This window comes from Lasioglossum baleicum, chromosome 2 (assembly GCF_051020765.1).
Source record: "Lasioglossum baleicum chromosome 2, iyLasBale1, whole genome shotgun sequence".
Lineage (NCBI taxonomy): Eukaryota > Metazoa > Arthropoda > Insecta > Hymenoptera > Halictidae > Lasioglossum > Lasioglossum baleicum.
The window spans coordinates 1184662-1202156 of NC_134930.1; the positions used below are offsets into that span (position 1 = coordinate 1184662).

The 17495-nt window shown below is 43.8% G+C and overlaps 1 protein-coding gene across 1 annotated transcript; it reads right to left on the reverse strand.

The window, feature by feature from the left end:
• Nucleotides 1-6061: 6061 nt before the first annotated feature.
• Nucleotides 6062-8733, reverse strand: LOC143216478 (uncharacterized). The gene is made up of 4 exons (XM_076439566.1): nt 8551-8733; nt 7052-7218; nt 6696-6803; nt 6062-6602 (listed from the first exon to the last, which is right to left on the reverse strand). The coding sequence occupies exons 2-4, from the start codon at nt 7173-7175 to the stop codon at nt 6502-6504; spliced, it is 333 nt and encodes a 110-aa protein (XP_076295681.1). The 5' UTR covers nt 7176-7218; nt 8551-8733; the 3' UTR covers nt 6062-6501.
• Between the last annotated feature and the right edge of the window lie 8762 nt (nt 8734-17495).

Consider the following 17495-nt stretch of genomic DNA (forward strand, 5'->3'; position numbering starts at 1 on the left):
GGGACCGCAGGTATTGTTGGGCATCCAGACAATTGCCGCACTGGGTATTCAATTACGGCCACCGGCCGACATTGCCTCCTGGCCCGTGGCATATATCACCGAGACAAGACAAGTCGCAGAGACGGGTTTATGCACTCCCAGTGCCAGCGACCGTGAACGATGGGACGATTTCATCGCCACCGAAATGGAGCGGTTTAAATCAGTGCCCGGCCGGACCAATCTCATCCAACACCGGATTAAACTGACAGACGAAACACCAATAAAACAACGGTACCGTCCCCGGAACCCCGCGATGCAGGCCGTCATCGACACAGAAGTCGAAGCAATGCTACGAGACGGGGTGATCGAGCCTTCCAGCAGCCCTTGGAGCTCCCCCGTCGTCGTGGTCAAGAAAAAGGACGGGAAACCCCGGTTTTGTGTTGACTTTCGCAAACTGAACGAGAGGTCGGAAAAGGATGCGTACCCACTACCGCATATACAGGCGACACTCGACAAATTGCGAGGCGCCAAGTTCCTGACAACGCTCGACCTAAAGAACGGATATTGGCAGGTCCCGCTGGAAGATAGTAGCCGACCGTTGACGGCGTTCACGGTACCAGGGAAAGGATTGTTTCAGTTTAAAGTAATGCCTTTCGGACTGCACTCGGCGCCAGCGACGTTCCAGCGATTGCTAGATCGAGTCATCGGCCCCGAACTAGAACCTTACGCATTCGCGTACCTAGATGACATTATTACCGTCAGCCCGACACTCGAAGCCCACCAGCAGCATCTGCGTGAGGTCTTCAAACGCCTGCGGGCCGCCGGACTCAGGTTGAACCCAGATAAGTGTCGTTTCTGCGTGGACAGCCTCCGATACCTGGGACATGTGGTCGACCAACGAGGAATACGCACCGATCCCGAAAAAACGGACGCGATCGCTAAAATTACGACGCCAAAAAACATCCGGGACGTACGACGATTCCACGGGATGGCGTCCTGGTATCGTCGGTTCGTGCCCAACTTCGCCGAACTTATGGAACCACTGACCAAACTCACGCGCAAAAACGCAAAGTGGAAGTGGTCCGAGGCCGAAGAAGCCGCGTTCCAGGAAATGAAACAGAAGCTCGTTGCCGCCCCGATACTGGCGTGCCCAGACTTCTCGGAGCGCTTTACGCTCCAAACGGACGCCAGCCACTACGGTCTGGGCGTAGTCCTGACCCAAGGTACGGGGAACGAAGAAAGGGTCATCGCCTACGCGAGCCACACCCTCAGTATGACCGAGCGGAACTACAGTGCGACGGAGAAAGAGTGCCTCGCCGTCGTATGGGGCATACGGAAGATGAAACCGTACATCGAAGGATACCAGTTTACCGTCGTGACAGACCACCAGGCACTCCGTTGGCTGCAGCAGATCGACAACCCGACGGGACGGCTCGCAAGATGGGCCCTCGAACTGCAGCAGTACGATTTCGAGATTGAATATCGACCCGGAAAACTCAACTACGTCGCCGATGCGCTCTCCAGAAACATTCCAGTACCAGATGTAAATCTGCTCCAGTCGAAACAGCGCACCGACACGTGGTACCAGAAAAAGATCGAAGCAGTCCGCCAAAACCCCGCGTCCGTGCCAGATTACCAGATACGCGAGGGGAAACTGTTTCGACACCTGTTACACCAGCTCGACTACAATGAACCAACGGCCAGCAACGCCTGGAAGATGTGCGTGCCGGCGGGGGAAAGGGAGGCCCTCCTCCACCAACACCACGACGACCCCACCGCCGGACACCTCGGCATAGCAAAAACAATTGTTCGCCTGGCACAAAGATACTACTGGCCTGGAATGTTTAGGGAGGTGGCCCGCCATGTTCGCTGTTGCTCGAGCTGTCAACAATACAAGACAGCACCACAGCAGCCAGCGGGACACATGCACGCAAACCCTGGGACACAACCGTGGCACACGGTCTCCATCGACCTCGTCGGCCCTCTGCCACGTTCACGCCGGGGACACATATGGCTGCTTGTTGCTCTCGATCGTTTTTCGAAGTGGGTCGAACTCACGCCACTTCGAAAAGCCACCAGCGCCGCCGTCACCGCGGCCATTCTGAAGGATGTCGTCCTCCGACACGGAGCACCAGAAATTATCATCACTGATAACGGACGCCAGTTCATCGGCAAACCCTTCACCGAAATGCTGCGAGCCTCGGGAACTCAACATCGACGCACGCCACCGTACTCGCCCCACTGTAATCCGGTCGAGAGGGCCAACAAGGTCGTTAAGACCATGCTCGCTCAATATACCGAGAACCACCATGAGCGATGGGACGAGAAGCTGGACGAAGCACGATTTGCCATTAACACGGCATGGCACGAGTCAACAGGGTACAGTCCGACGTACCTCAACCAAGGGAGGGAGCTACGACCACCCGGGCAGCACCCGGCTGGAGACAGCTCCGAACCAGCAACACAGAGGTGGGAAAATCTCCGTGAGGCTCAGGAATTGGCCAGGCTGCACCTGGCCAAAGCATTTGGTCGCCAGGAGAAACACTACAACCTGCGGCACCGCGAATGGAAACCCGCCGTCGGCGAGATCGTTTGGAAAAGAGAACATACGCTCTCGGACAAAGGGGCCGGCATCGCCGCGAAACTCGCTCCGAAGTACAGCGGTCCGTACACGGTTGGACGCATTGTGTCACCGGTCATCGTCGACCTCCGGGACACTAAGGGAAAGTGGGCACGACACATCCACGTGCAAGACCTGAAACCCCATGCGAGGGGCACCAAGGGGTCCGGAGAGGACGAGGAGAGTGCGGCGGAGGGCGCCGCAGAGGGGACCGCCTCGAACACCAATCCTAGCGGAGCGCCACCACCACGGCGACGCGGCCGACCACGGAAAATAACAAACATTGTTCATCTTTGTCATAGGCAAGCAGCTCCAACAGCGCAGCATCCACCGCAGCAGCAGCAACGACACGCCAGCACGGGGAAAAAGATGGACGATTTTTACGGGGATCTCCGCGACCTGTTCGACGAGCCGTCGAACGTCGACGAGAGACCACCCACGCCGACCATCCCAGAGTGGGCGACCCGGACGTCAGTGACCACAGCTACACCGACGGAGACCGGCGGGCCGACAGCATCGGCAACGACGGAATCCTCCGTACGAAAAGCGGTGCGGACACGCACCACCGCCAGGGGAGAAGAGGGGCCCACCGACCGCCACGTAGTGCGCACACCAAAGATAAGAGCGGTCACGTGGTTTCCCAAGCCGATAAAGCTCGTGGCCGCACGACCAGCGCCCGCCGTAACGAGCAGCATCTCGCCACCGATGACGATCGAAGACCACCGGGAACGGGTCGGCTATCCGCCGTCCATCCAGCCGCACCGGATCGAACCACCAGAACCGGCGAAGTGGTGGCCCGACACACCATCGACGGCCAAGGCCGAACGGAGGAGCCGATCGACCTCCAGGGCGCGGCGCCACACGGCCTTACAGCCAAGGCCCCAGCGGGCGCAAACCGCAACCGGGACCACCCCGAGAGCAGCAACGGCAGACCAGCCGAAACTGTCGGAGATCCCCGAACCAAGGGGTTTCGAGGCTCCCGCGCACCAGCGTGCCCAACCGGCAAGCACAACCACCAACACGGTGGGTCCCACGACGTGGTACCAGCTGCCCACCGGCCGGTACGTAGAGGTACCTAATCGTTGCGTGCAGTCAAAACGATACCGCGCATCCCTCGAAGAGGAACGGTGGATGCTGTTTTTCGAACCGGATGGACGACTGCGACGGTGTAAACGCCGAGACAACGCCGATAGGTAATCACCCGTAACCAGTCGAGACACGTGCCGTAACCCCTTCTCCCAGCCGGAGAAGGGCACGGGATATTAAAACCGCGCAAACGCGGACCCGCGCGAATAGCTCGTTAATTTTGTTTTCGTTGACTGCGCCCGTGACAGCGCCAAAGAATTTTTTTTTTTTCTCCTCTCTCTTATTTGTATACTCGTCACTTATAGTTATAAACGCGCGCCGTAACCCCGCCTCCCAGCCGGAGGAGGGCATGCGAAATCACACTGCTCGAACGCGGACCCGCGCGAATAGGTCGTTAACTTTGTTTCTCGTTTTGACCGCGCCAAACAGTAGTTTTTTTTTTTCTTCTCTTCTCTTTTTCTCCGTCGTTGCATCGTATAGGTACATACGCGCACCGGTAACCCTTCTCCCCGCCGGGGAAGGGCACGCAAGGTACGACCACTCGGACGCGGACGTCCCACGCAAAAGAACCCTGCGTTTTTTTGTTTTTTTGCTCTCTGTCACTACGCGGGGGGCCGCGTCGCCGACCGGAAGACCAAAGATATCTGTATTGTTTTCCTAAGATAATTGATTCGAAGACCGAAGATACCTACGTTAAGTAACGACGTAGCATCGCTTGTTTATGTATACATAAATATATATGTTTATTGTGTTGTCCAACCCAGTGCCGTTTCAATTCGTTACCTACCCCTAGATATAAGGGACCGATACTGCGCCGCCACATGTACACATGGATACGACAGTTCTTTTTTTTTCTCAATAAATGGGGCCTCGCTCTCTTACTTGTCGCTGTCCTGAAGGGGGAGGGGGGTGTAACAGACCTGTACGGTGCAGGCCTGTTACTAAGAGACACGCGCCGAACACCGCCGACCGACGCCGAGAACCGCCGAACACATCGTATACATATACCGCGTCACGAAGTACAGTCTCGCGCTCCGAAACACATTCGGCGGGAAACGGACGTCGAGACTCGGCCATCTTGACGGACACGGAAACACGACGTCACACGTCCGCTTCCCCCGTACCAGTTCCCCCACCAGCGTCCTAGGCCTATAAAAGGCGATGCAAACGAGGCACGGGCCTCTTTTCCATCCTGGCCAGCAGCTAGGAACCTTCCCCAGAATAGTGGTACGTATCGCTATTCACTCTTCCTAAAAATTCCCACGCTCTCGACGTCGAGCTGCCGACAGCATCGGCCTCCTCGACATCGACAGTTTCCACGGCGGGTACAGCATACTCGCCGAACAGAGAAGACAGCATCTTTTCTGCCGTTCGGCCAGCCGCCGAACCCAGTCTCTCAAGGCAGCACCTTGAGAACTCCGTCAGCCACGGAGACGTTCAAATGAAAGGGACAGCATCTCTTTCGTTTGTCGTAGAACCTCCACGAGGCCATCCCGACTCGTGGTAGGGTTTCCCGGACCAATCCCGCCTGTATCCTGAACGGAAAAGACAGCATCTTTTCTGCCGTTCGGCCAGCCGCCGAACCCAGTATCTCGAGGCAGCACCTCGAGAACTCCGTCAGCCACGGAGACGTTTAAATGAAAGGGACAGCATCCCTTTCGTCTATCGTAGAACCTCCACGAGGTCGTCCCGACTCGTGGTAGGGTTTCCTGCACCATCCTCGCCCGTACCCTGAGTCGTTGTCCGTACAGATCGCCGGGCACGCGCCGCGACGCCCCGATCTCACGACGCCGGTAAACACACGCACCAGTTACGCGAATGGATGATCACGCGCCGCGACTCGCGACCCGCGATAGATTCACGCACCAGTTATACCTGGTTCCGCGAAAGTACCTGTAGTGAGGCCCGAAAATATACAAATCCGTCGTCGTTATTTCTCGCCCCGCGCACTGAGTCATTTTCAGCTTCCGTCGATTCTCTCGCCAGTGAACGAACCTGGCTCGGCGAGCTATTCCGCACGAGAGGACACGACCACCGTGGCAAACGCATCTCGCCGGAAGCAGAACCGTTACAAATGCATATCAAAATTAAACGGTTAAAAGTTAGAATCTATAGATATGAAAAATCTTATCTGTTTGGTATTTAATTTTACAAATACATAAAACATTGTTATTTAGAAATAGGAATAACTAGGATATTATCTTTTACTTTTCTGCACTTAAGAAACTTTAACGAATGTGCAACAGTATATAACTGATCACTATATAAGTAAATATCGGTTAGTTTTATAATGAAATATCAAAAATGTCATAAAATGCTAATCCAATTACTTAAATATTAAATTGTACAATTGTTAATATCTATTGCATAAAAGGGATTAGGATATATTATTAATCATTTTCGTAACAAAATTGGGTTTTGTCAATTTTATTATTTAATATATTACATTATGTCTATAATGTAATGTCAAAGCGAATGTTCTTATTGTTAGTTCTTATTAAACTGTTTGTTGACACTTATACCCCTATTCTTCCATAACTGTCTTTCAAAGTCTTTCAAAATTTCTTTTCACATCCTTTAGTAAACTAATTGCTCTAGCTTCCCAAAAAAGTTCAAATCGTATAGTACAATATTAAAAAAGTTATCGTCTTCTTTAGAGCGGTCTTAAACTTTTGTCCGCTATTATATATCTTCTAACATCTGCAATTCTTCAGTCGCTAACATATTCTTGTCCCTCAATGAGTCCAGGATTCCCTTCAAAGAGCAAATTTTTGATTTCTTTCGTCGAAGGCTTTGCTGCAGATCTTTTATCTTTCTTATATAAAATTTCTTGTGTCTTGCAGTTGTTTTTGAAGGTATTCTTTTTCCAAAGAGTTTTCCTCTTTCTTCGGTGACATACTTGTAGACTGATCCACAACTAAAAAGCATTAAAAATATAATGCATAAGAAATATTAATTTTGTAGAAAATTATTAGATATATTATATTAAATAGAATGAAATATTTCTTACAGTCACTGCATCCAGGGATGGGAGATGTTGCTCTATCTACTTTAGATGTATCCGATGCAGAAGTTGACGGCATAATTATATCATTTTGAGTATCCTCAATTGCACGTTCTAAACAAATATACAAAAGGTACTGTATAAAGCAATGCACAAGTTGAGCTGTGGATGAGCCAAGCAAAACAGATACACCATCGAAACACATATTACATCTGACTATTCATTAAGACATACATGAAAATCACAGAGTATGTACAGCTCGTTGGCCTGTATAAATCTCCCTTAACACAGAATGTATCCCTTGTTTTATATAGGAATCTAATGTATTTCCTAATCCTGATAATAGTAACATTATTTCATACCTATATGTGGTAGTGCATTTGGTGCAAGTATCCTTCTACCATGTACAATCTTGAAGTCATTTTCTGTAAAATGTGCGGAACAGATTCTTGCTCCATTTGGAATCAACTCTACATTTAGCTGCATTATATCTGCCCAAAACGATTTTAGTTTTTCATCCTTTGGAAACCTATTCCAAAATTAATTCAGTGTGTAACTTTATATCATTTGTCTCATTTTAATAATACAATATAATTTTTATGTACACAAATAGAATATTTTTCGGTAATTGTGCATAAAAGGTCCCACCTCACCGATTTTGATAAAATTTAAATATGTTGTAAAACTCAACATTCTGAACAACTTTTTCCTATACATGTAACCGCCGCTCAGCCTTAGTTTTTGAGAGATTTGCGAAAAACTGCAGCTACTACTACATTGAATTTTGCCTATACGTGCACGCCCGTGTTGTGCGTATGCGTTAGCATGATGCGACCACTCGTCAACTGTTTCTGCAGATATATCACTACGATCGTCGAACGATCTATCTACCGCGTGAACTTTTTAAATCATATGATGATGAAGAATGAGTACATATTATATTACGACGACACCACACACACCCACCCAGTGCTTAACACGCACCCACTGTTTCTAAATTATACTCTAGATTCTTACGTATTTCCACGTGCTGATTACGAATATGATATTGAAAATTTGCACAAATGTTAATTTCTTAACGGAAACCTCCTTTTTAGAAACATTGGGTGCGTGTTAAGCACTGGGTGGGTGTGTGTGGTGTTGTCGCTTCTCATCTCCACTATGTCTTTACAAACACAAAATAAACAGATGCAAGTACTTTTCTATATAATTACCCTGTGATCATACATACATAGACTGAGCTTTTAATTTTCAAAGACATCTCCTGGATTCTTGGGTTCAATCTGTTTATTTTGTGTTTGTAAAGACATTGTGGAGATGAGAAGCGACAACACCACACACACCCACCCAGTGCTTAACACGCACCCAATGTTTCTAAAAAGGAGGTTTCCGTTAAGAAATTAACATTTGTGCAAATTTTCAATATCATATTCGTAATCAGCACGTGAAAATACGTAAGAATCTAGAGTATAATTTAGAAACAGTGGGTGCGTGTTAAGCACTGGGTGGGTGTGTGTGGTGTCGTCGTAATATAATATGTACTCATTCTTCATCATCATATGATTTAAAAAGTTCACGCGGTATATCGGATCGTCCGACGATCGTAGTGATATATCTGTAGAAACAGTTGACGAGCGGTCGCATCATGCTGAAGCATACGCACAGCACGGGCGTGCACGTATAGGCAAAATTCAATGTAGTAGTAGGTGCAGTTTTTCGCAAATCTCTCAAAAACTAAAGCTGAGCGGCGGTTACATGTATAGGAAAAAGTTGTTCAGAATCTTCACCCTGACAACATATTCAAAAATCATCGAAATCGGAGAGGTGGGACCTTTTATGCACAATTACCTATTTTTCTTACCGATGATATGTGAGAAGTTATTAATATTGTTTACTTGTCTTTCTCCCAAAATCGGACGATGTCTCTTACGATTTTTACAATACACAGCGGCATTGTCTAATTTTTAAAACTTATAATTCACTTCTCTGTCCGCGTCAGTGAGCGTTAGTCGGTGTCAGTGTCAGATTCAGTCAGATCAGCCAAATGTCTTCTAAAAGTACGAATGCGCTTGTGCGATCACAACCAATCACCAGTTGAGCACCAGAGTACCACGTGATCGTCGTTCCCCGCACCCCAAAACTGGCTTCCCCCCCGCAGCGATATGCTCCGTCCCCTTATTCCTATGTCCATGGAGTTGGCGGGACTCGAATTTTTCGGTATTTCTTACGCCCTCTAGGATATATTCTGGCTCCATCCAGAGAAACAGAAGGCCAACGACAGCATTTTGTCGGTAAAGAAGACCACTGAGGAGATTCTCATCGCGATGCATCGGTGAGAATGCGAATTATCACGAAACCATATCGATTATTATTAAATGTTACATTCTCCGCCATATTTCAGACGATGTTTTGGCACTATTTTGGCACTATTTAGAACTTTTAGCGATGTGGTATATCAGATCACTGTAACTTTCCCGTTATCCCCGCGCCCACTCGCGCCCACTTACCGGTCCCGCTGAATAACACAGGGGCTGGCAGTCTTTAATAGTATCTCGTCGGTGGAAATGGAACGGTCAGCTAGTGAACTACATGACGTTACAACACGAAAGGTGTTTGACTCAGGATGATAGATTTTACAGCGTTGTCAGCTTTAAAAGTGCAATGTTGCCGCATTATATTCGTACAGTAACCGTCGATGCCCGCCTGCCCGCATCGAAAGCGTTTGAGCGGTTACTTGTCTGCTTTCCGGAGCTGTCGAAATTCAGTCATATTGCTTCATAATTTAAAGTATAGAATTTTCATTCGTAAATAATTTTATTAAACGATTATCTAAATATTCGTTGACTTGTTAAAAAATCTTTTTAATGTTTTTTTAATTGTTTATGTAAATATATAAAATTTTTTAATGTTTTGATATTTTTAATTCGTAGATTGTTTAACGCATTCACGTAAACCTGATTATATGTATATGTACGACGTTCACTGAAGTAATCTACAGAACAAAAGTATAGTTTTAAAAATTATGTTTTGTACATATATTGGTACCAATGTTAACATATCAACATAATTAATTTAAATTTGAATTTGAAAGATATTATTTTCCGATACGAGAGTATTAAGAAAGATGTAAACAATCATGCACAGCATGTGTACGCTGATATTCGTGAACATATTAAAAATGACACGCAGGATAGAATACGTCGTCGATAGTCGGAAATAAAATTTGTTCATGAACTTCAAAGAAAACGTTTCGATGTTGGCACAGCCTAACTTATTCCATGCGTGGCGTGTTTAAGCTTCTTTTCGTCATAAAACCATTTGAAATCGATTATTAATATAGCCATGGCAAAAATTATGAATTATAACAATCATTTGGCAAAACTGCAGCATAGCTATCTCCAATTTCGATGACTTTTGCATATAATGTAGAAATCGACATGTTAAATATCTTTTTTCTTTGTATATACAGTGACTTCCATTAATATTCGGACGCTCTAAAACGAAGGATAACTCTTTTAATATTGGAATATTCGATTTGAACTTTTTTGAGAAGTTAGAACAATTTGTTTACTACATCGTGTGATGAGATATTTTTTCAAAAATTTAAGTTGGTCGGGATTGTAGAGAAAATACTAAAAGTTGCATTTTACAACTTTTTTATGTTGACCTGTATTGTAACAGACCTGTACCACCGACGAGATACTATTAAGGGTGTGGGTCCCCAGTTGACCTTGACAACTTTTCGATGGTCACGCCAAAAACGAAAGAGCGGTCACTAGTAGAACCTAAGTAATAAGATTTTCGTCCAGTAGGGGAGCTGGGTACATTGTCTGCCGACACTGCATCAGTAAATGTTGCTGGTAAGTCAGGAGCAATAGTGACGTCACACAGTGTCGGTGTGCTCGAGTGAGAGTGTGTGGTACACCCTCAGCCCTCGGGCAGTGTATACGTGTGCCTAGGTGGATCGCAAGGGTCCGGTTCTAGTAAAAGTACGTCTCGCTAATGCACATTTGGAGCCCCTACGTAGTCTCAATCGCTAGATAAAAGATCAATCTACTGCGCATGCTGTCTAAGATGGCCTACTTTTGCGTCTTTCAGGCATAATTTTAATTATTCGGCAGCAAGATGTCTGTACCGCGCGGCGCACTCACACACTCGTCACTCGGGCAGCGTGTACGTGCGCCTAGGCGGATCGCAAGGGTCCGGTTCTAGTAAAAGTACGTCTCGCTAATGCACATTTGGAGCCCCTACGTAGTCTCAATCGCTAGATAAAAGATCAATCTACTGCGCATGCTGTCTAGGATGGCCTACTTTTACGTTTTCGAGGCATAATTTTAATTATTCGGCAGCAAGATGTCTGTTCGGGAGGCTCTGCAAGCAGGCTTGACTTTGACCAGCCATACCGCGCGGCGCACTCACACAGTAACCGCTCGGGCAGCGTGTACGTGTGTCTAGGCGGATCGCCAGGTTTCGGGAAGCTTCAAATCATTTTTCGTCCTTCGCCGCCTCCTGCACTAGGTATACTATATCTATATCTATACCATGCAATACCTTCCTATACCTGGTATATCATAGAGCACTATAAGGGTCGTTACGGGGAGCGAGACGCGCGGGAAGCACGAACACTGGTTGAACAATGCTGGCGTTGCCGACAACTGCTTGCAAACCATTTCTCATTCTCCGCTGCATCCTCCGCCGTATCTTCCGCCGCATTATAAATTGTTATTATTATTCTATACATTATAAAAATTCAAGCAATTATTTTAACAATAAATTATTAGATTGGAACGAAAGTTCGTAGCGTTTTTAAATAAAAATTCAAAGATGAAATTAAGATATTTATGTATTCATAGGATCATTGAATAACAAATACATTATAAAAATTGATTTATTTATTAATAGTATATTGAATATATATATATATATATGGTTTGTACGCGCGCCGGTGAATCTCCGGTGAATGCAAAGTGCACATTTTATATATAATTTATAATTTATTATAATTTATTGTAAAAGTAAAAATTATACGGGCCGCCTCCCCAGCCTCCGCCGCGCCGCGCGCAGCCCCGCATCCTATCAACTCTGAAGACTTCCTTCCGTGCCTGTCTCCTTAGTATTTACTGCAACATTAAAAAAAAAAATAATGATAATAAAAATAACATAGGAGGCCTAGTTGGGACCAGGGATTGAAAACTGTTATGATATCGGTTCCGATTCTCGAAACAGTTATGAAGAACCGAAATGGTGTTGTAACTGTTACAACACGAGAATATCGGTTCTGGCTTACATATGTAAATATCGGTTACGGTAACGGTTTTGGAGAACCGATATTATTTCGGTTTTATAATTGTTAATTTTCGGTTCTGGATGTAGATTCCCGGTTTCGGTTCTGTATTCAGTATTGTGTTCGGCCTTATACATATGTATATTCATTATTCAAGTAGTTCTTTATTGTTATTCATAATTTAATAATTTTTAAATTAGTAAATTTTTATAATTTGTCTCTACATGCATTATTTGAATTATCATCTGAATAACAATTTATTGTTGAAACAATAGTTTAAAGAAATCAATTTTCATAATGCATCAATTTCAATTAAATGCAATTATATGATTAAATTAATGCAAGTAAATGGGGAAAATTGACCGAAAATTGAATGGCACAACGGCTGTTTAAATAATTCGAAGGACTACCACGTCCGGCTAGGCCCTTCATTCCAAATTGTAATATTCCAATATTCCAATATCATTTTCAATATTTCAAGTACTATTTAAAACTATTAATGAGTTTTAACAACAAAATATTTTAAATAGAAAACTAAATTTTGACAAATAAGATAAGATTATAGCAAGCTTGCTATAAATGTCGAAAACTCGAGTCTGGCCAGAAACATTCAATTTTCAGGAAACACTATTCTATGATGACGAACGGAGAAAAGGGAAGTGAAGCTCGGGGGCTTCGGTCGCCGTGGAGTGGAGTGAAACATTGTAACATGATACGGGTCGGGTCGGGTATATCGGTGTGAGACTACTAAATCAAACAACAAAGCTTAATTATTTATCATTACTTTTTTATAGGATTTTCTTTAACATATTTGGTGAATTTTGTTTCTTTTTATGAAAATGATACCAAAATTATATAATTCTGATGATATTTGCTTATGCAATGAGCGACGCAAGTTTCGGACACAATGAAGGACAGCGTCGGGAAAAAAGAGACGCGGGAAGTCCTTATTCTTTTAAGATTTCGACTTCGACTTCGTCTGCTAGCTCTTCGCCTCGTCGCACAATGTACTCATAAATGAATCATGTTTCAGGAAGTGGTTCAGTTCAGAATGAAATAAAATAATGTTACACGCACTTTTTAAATAGCGTCATATATGGTGCAAGAAATATTCGTATAGAGTCAAATAGAATTATTTTTTTAGATATCTTCGTACGAAATACTGCCTCTAAATAACATTGTATGGATAGGAGCCGTCGAAAATTAGTTTAATTAGTTAATACTTTTATCTTTTTACTACCTCTACTTTAATAATTGCAGTCAATAATGCTGTCGAGCATTACAAGTATGGGATAAATAAGTAAAAAAATTAATTTTCTGTTTCCTACTAAGGATCTTAATAAGAACGATTGAATTTTGTCATTACACAACATAACAGAATATTTTTTAAGAATCATTATTTTATATATAACGCAATAATGTTCAAATTACTTTTAAATTCCAATACATTTGTAGAATATTACGTAGTAATTACTTCCATTTTTCCAACATCTATAAACTATCGATTATATTGTAAACAATTATTACAATGGTGATAATAAGGAAAATAAGAATGCAATAAGAGAATTATATATAGTATTATAAGGCAATTACAGAATAGGTAATGTCAACATTCTACTATATCATTCTTCTTCAACTTGACGAATATCTCGTCGATTGTGGAACTTTTAGCGCTGTGGTATATCAGATCACTGTAACTTTCACGTTATCCCCGCGCCCGTTGCGCCCGGTTACCGGGCTCGCTGAATAGCACAGGGGCTGGCAGTCTTTAATAGTATCTCGTCGGTGCCTGTACGATGCAGGCCTGTCACTATGAGACACGCGCCGAACATAACCGAGCGACGCCGAAGATCACCGAACGCGCCGTCCGTATACGACGCGCCACGATGCACGATCCCGCGCTCCAAGCCATATTCGGCGGGAAACGGACGTCGAGGTTCCGCCATCTTAAGGAAGGCGGAAACTCGACGTCACACATCCGTTTCCTTCGCACCATTCCCCCACCACCAACCTCCGCCTATAAAAGGCGATGCAAACGAGGCACGGGGCTCTTTTCCAGCCTGGGCAGCATCCTGGGCACATCCCAAGTATTGGTACGTATTACTGGTACTCTCCTATTTTCCCACGCTCTCGACGTCGAGTTGTCCGCAGCATCGGCCTCCTCGACATCGGCAGTTCCCACCGGCGTGACAGCGAACACGCCAAACAGAGAGGGCAGCATCCTCCTCTGCCGTTTGGGCAGCATCCCGAACACACTTCTCGGTCAGCATCCCGAGAACTCCGACAGCTACCGGAGACGATTAAATGAAGAGGCAGCATCCTCTTCATTTACCGTAGAACCGCCACGGGGAATTTCCCAACTCGTGGCCGGGTTTTCCTGACCGTTTCTTTCTGAACCCAGTCGCCGGTATCGACCACCAGGTCCACGCGTACGCGTCGCGCCGCGACAAGACGTTCACGCCGGAACCACCAGTAGAAGCACAGATCGGTAACACGGTTCACTAGTCCCATGAGTCCGCGAACGTACGTGTAGTGAGCCCGAAAATACGTAAACTCGTTGTCGTTATTTCACGTCCCGCGCACTTCGTCCATTTTCAGCTTCCGTCGATTCTCTCGCCGATTCACGACCCTGGCGCGACGAGCTATTACAGCACGAGAGGGTACGACGCCGCGTCGACATCTCCGCCGGAAGCAGAACCGTTACAGTATTGAAAAGGGTATAGCCGGATAAGGTAGTCAAAAATGCCCTTGAACCGAATTTTATCGACGATGTGCCATTCGATATAGCACCAAGAAAAAACATACTATACAAAATTTCAACCCTGTATCTCAATCGGGAGGGTAGTTATGGGGTAAAATCGAAAAATCAGTTTTTGGCCTATTTTCCCTAGTTAATGACGTTTAGAAATTCTGAAAAAAATCTGACACATGTCAAGAACCCAAATACATACTTTGCAATTAGTTTCAGATTTTTAAAATGGAAATCCTGCTTGTAAAAAATCAAAAACCTCAAAAAAATCGAAAAAATGCAGATTTCACATGGAAGGTCTCGAGTGTCCACTTTTATATTTTTACAGCAGCAGTATATTGTTATAAGTATTGTTCATGAATTTTTTCAGATTTTTCGGTTTGGTGCGCCGTTGTTAAAAAAAATAAAAACCGATTTTTTCGACGTTTTTTCCGCGAAGAACTAAGCTAACCTTAAAATTGTTACATTTTCTATTTATTCTGTAAGTCTATCAGGCTCTGATAAACCTTGAGCATTCTACAGAAGTAATTAAAGAATGAAATCAACTTAATTAATATTTCTACAGTATAATCATTACATCTAGAAATATAAATCACGTTTCCAACAATTCAGTTGGCTCAGTGCGTTAGGCGTTCGATTGTGGACCGGCCTATGCTAGGTTCGCTCCCTGCATAGGTATACATTTTTTTTACTTGATTAATTCTTTTTTTTATGTCTGACTATATAATAATCAATGCTGTGTTTGTAGATTTCTTTTAGAAGCAATATCTACAAATTCAAAAAAAATATTATAGGTGAAATTCGCAAAAAAATTATAATACATAGCTTGTGCGGATCTTAATTATCTCAGATTCATTTTATCGTGTTTTCTGTAAAGCATATTTTATTTTATCGATGAATTGAAAGATTTATTTATGTTGAAAATTGGAGGAACTTCTGGCAGTACTCGACATTTTCAGCAGTAATTCCATTTATGTGTCTTCGAGTTTTAAATACTTTGTTATAGAGAAAAGAAAGAAATTCAAGTTGTAGAAATGGCTCTATTGTTGTTTACTTCTTTTATACGTCTCTTATGCGGAACAACAATTGTTGTGTATGTACTACTCAGGGTTGCTAATGAAATATTTCACAGTGAAAGCAGATGTTCCGATACTTGTCAAAGTAAACTAACGAATCTATAAAAGCATATTTAGAATGACAAACTTTTGATGTTTCATTAACTTTTACCTTTGTTTACTTTTATACGTTTACCTTTTCTTTTCTTTACTCGCCTTACGACTCTGTTAGACACAACTACTATATTGGTGTATTTCACCTATAATATTTTTTTTGAATTTGTAGATATTGCTTCTAAAAGAAATCTACAAACACAGCATTGATTATTATATAGTCAGACATGAAAAAAAAGAATTAATCAAGTAAAAAAAATGTATACCTATGCAGGGAGCGAACCTAGCATAGGCCGGTCCACAATCGAACGCCTAACGCACTGAGCCAACTTTTTTTTTTTTTTTTTTAAAGAGCGTTTATTGTGCCTGAATAAAATATGTAATTACAATAGGTACATGAAACTTTTTACGCACAAAAGTTTGACGTAGTGTGAAAATTAGGAGATTAAACTAAAGGCCCGTAGGGACGGGCTCGCGCGGTTTAGCATTGTACGTTTTATTGCACTTAATGCAGGTGTGTCGGCTTAGTCTAAGAGGTTTTCTTATATTATTGTATAGTTCGAAGTGTACAGAAAGGCACGGTAGAAAAACTGTACATTTGATCGATGTTTTGAGTTTTGTCGGAGTTTTCTGGGTGTCAACCCGTTAATGGTTTTATTTTTATTGGAGTGCTTGGCCCTGAGAAATCTGAATCAAAAGCGCTGGGAGTGTGTCTTAGAGTTAACTTAAACTTATGTATAACTGAGCATTACAATTTTTTTTTTTTTTATATATATATTATATGTGTGTAATGTGTTTGAGTTATGTTGATGGGACGAGCCACCAGTATCTTTTAGTGTTTTTCCTGTGGTCGTTTTCTGTATCGAATTCTGTTAGTTTATATAGAAATCTCATTTCTGGGCCGTGTATGTTTATGTTGCTGTTGTATGTTATTGTTTTGTTGAAGTTTTTTCGGTTGTAGTGATATATAATTGGATATCCGTGTGTGTTTTGTATGAGACCAGCGGAGTCAAGGTGTATGAAAGCTTCCGGTGGTGTGTATCCTGTGAATCTGGTTTTTTCTAAATATTGGGGGTTCGGAAAGGTAGAGCTGAAAATGAGGCTGTTGTTATCTACGTTTCTTGTGTTTGCCCAGTGATTTCTTGTGGTCTTTAGCATGAATAGGTCTATGCGCATTGTTTTTGATTTTTTTAGCAGTGCGTGGTTGCTGTAATATTTTGTATAGTTTGATTCCGGGGTTTTATACGCGTTCAAACAGGCTCTGAGGCATCTTCGTTCGAACAAGCGGATTTTCTCCATCGTACTGGCGCTGATGTTATACCAGATAGGTATTCCGTAGGTGAGTATCGGTCTGATTAGTAGTTTGTAACAAAGAAGTTTAATTTCTTTGTCATGGTATTTGGAGTAGAAAATCCGCTTGTTCGCTGCGACTGCCTTTTGAGCTTTTTCGATTTGTATTTGTACATGTTCGTTGAAATGAAGCTTAAAGTCTAAGTATACTCCTAAATATCGGACGACCTTTTTGTGTGGTATTTTTAAGTTTGTGTCTCTGTTGTCTTGTATGTGGAAGAGTTTGGCGTTCGTACGTACGTCATTATTTGCGT

What these genes read in the sequence shown, in the direction of transcription:
- LOC143216478 (XM_076439566.1), bottom strand. Translation starts at nt 7,175, where the DNA reads ATGCAGCTAAATGTAGAGTTGATTCCAAATGGAGCAAGAATCTGTTCC. An exon ending in AAATGCACTACCACATATAG is followed by an intron (nt 6,804 to 7,051) that starts GTATGAAATAAT and finishes ATATTTGTTTAG; the next exon opens with AACGTGCAATTGAGGATACT. An exon ending in CATCCCTGGATGCAGTGACT is followed by an intron (nt 6,603 to 6,695) that starts GTAAGAAATATT and finishes AATGCTTTTTAG; the next exon opens with TTGTGGATCAGTCTACAAGT.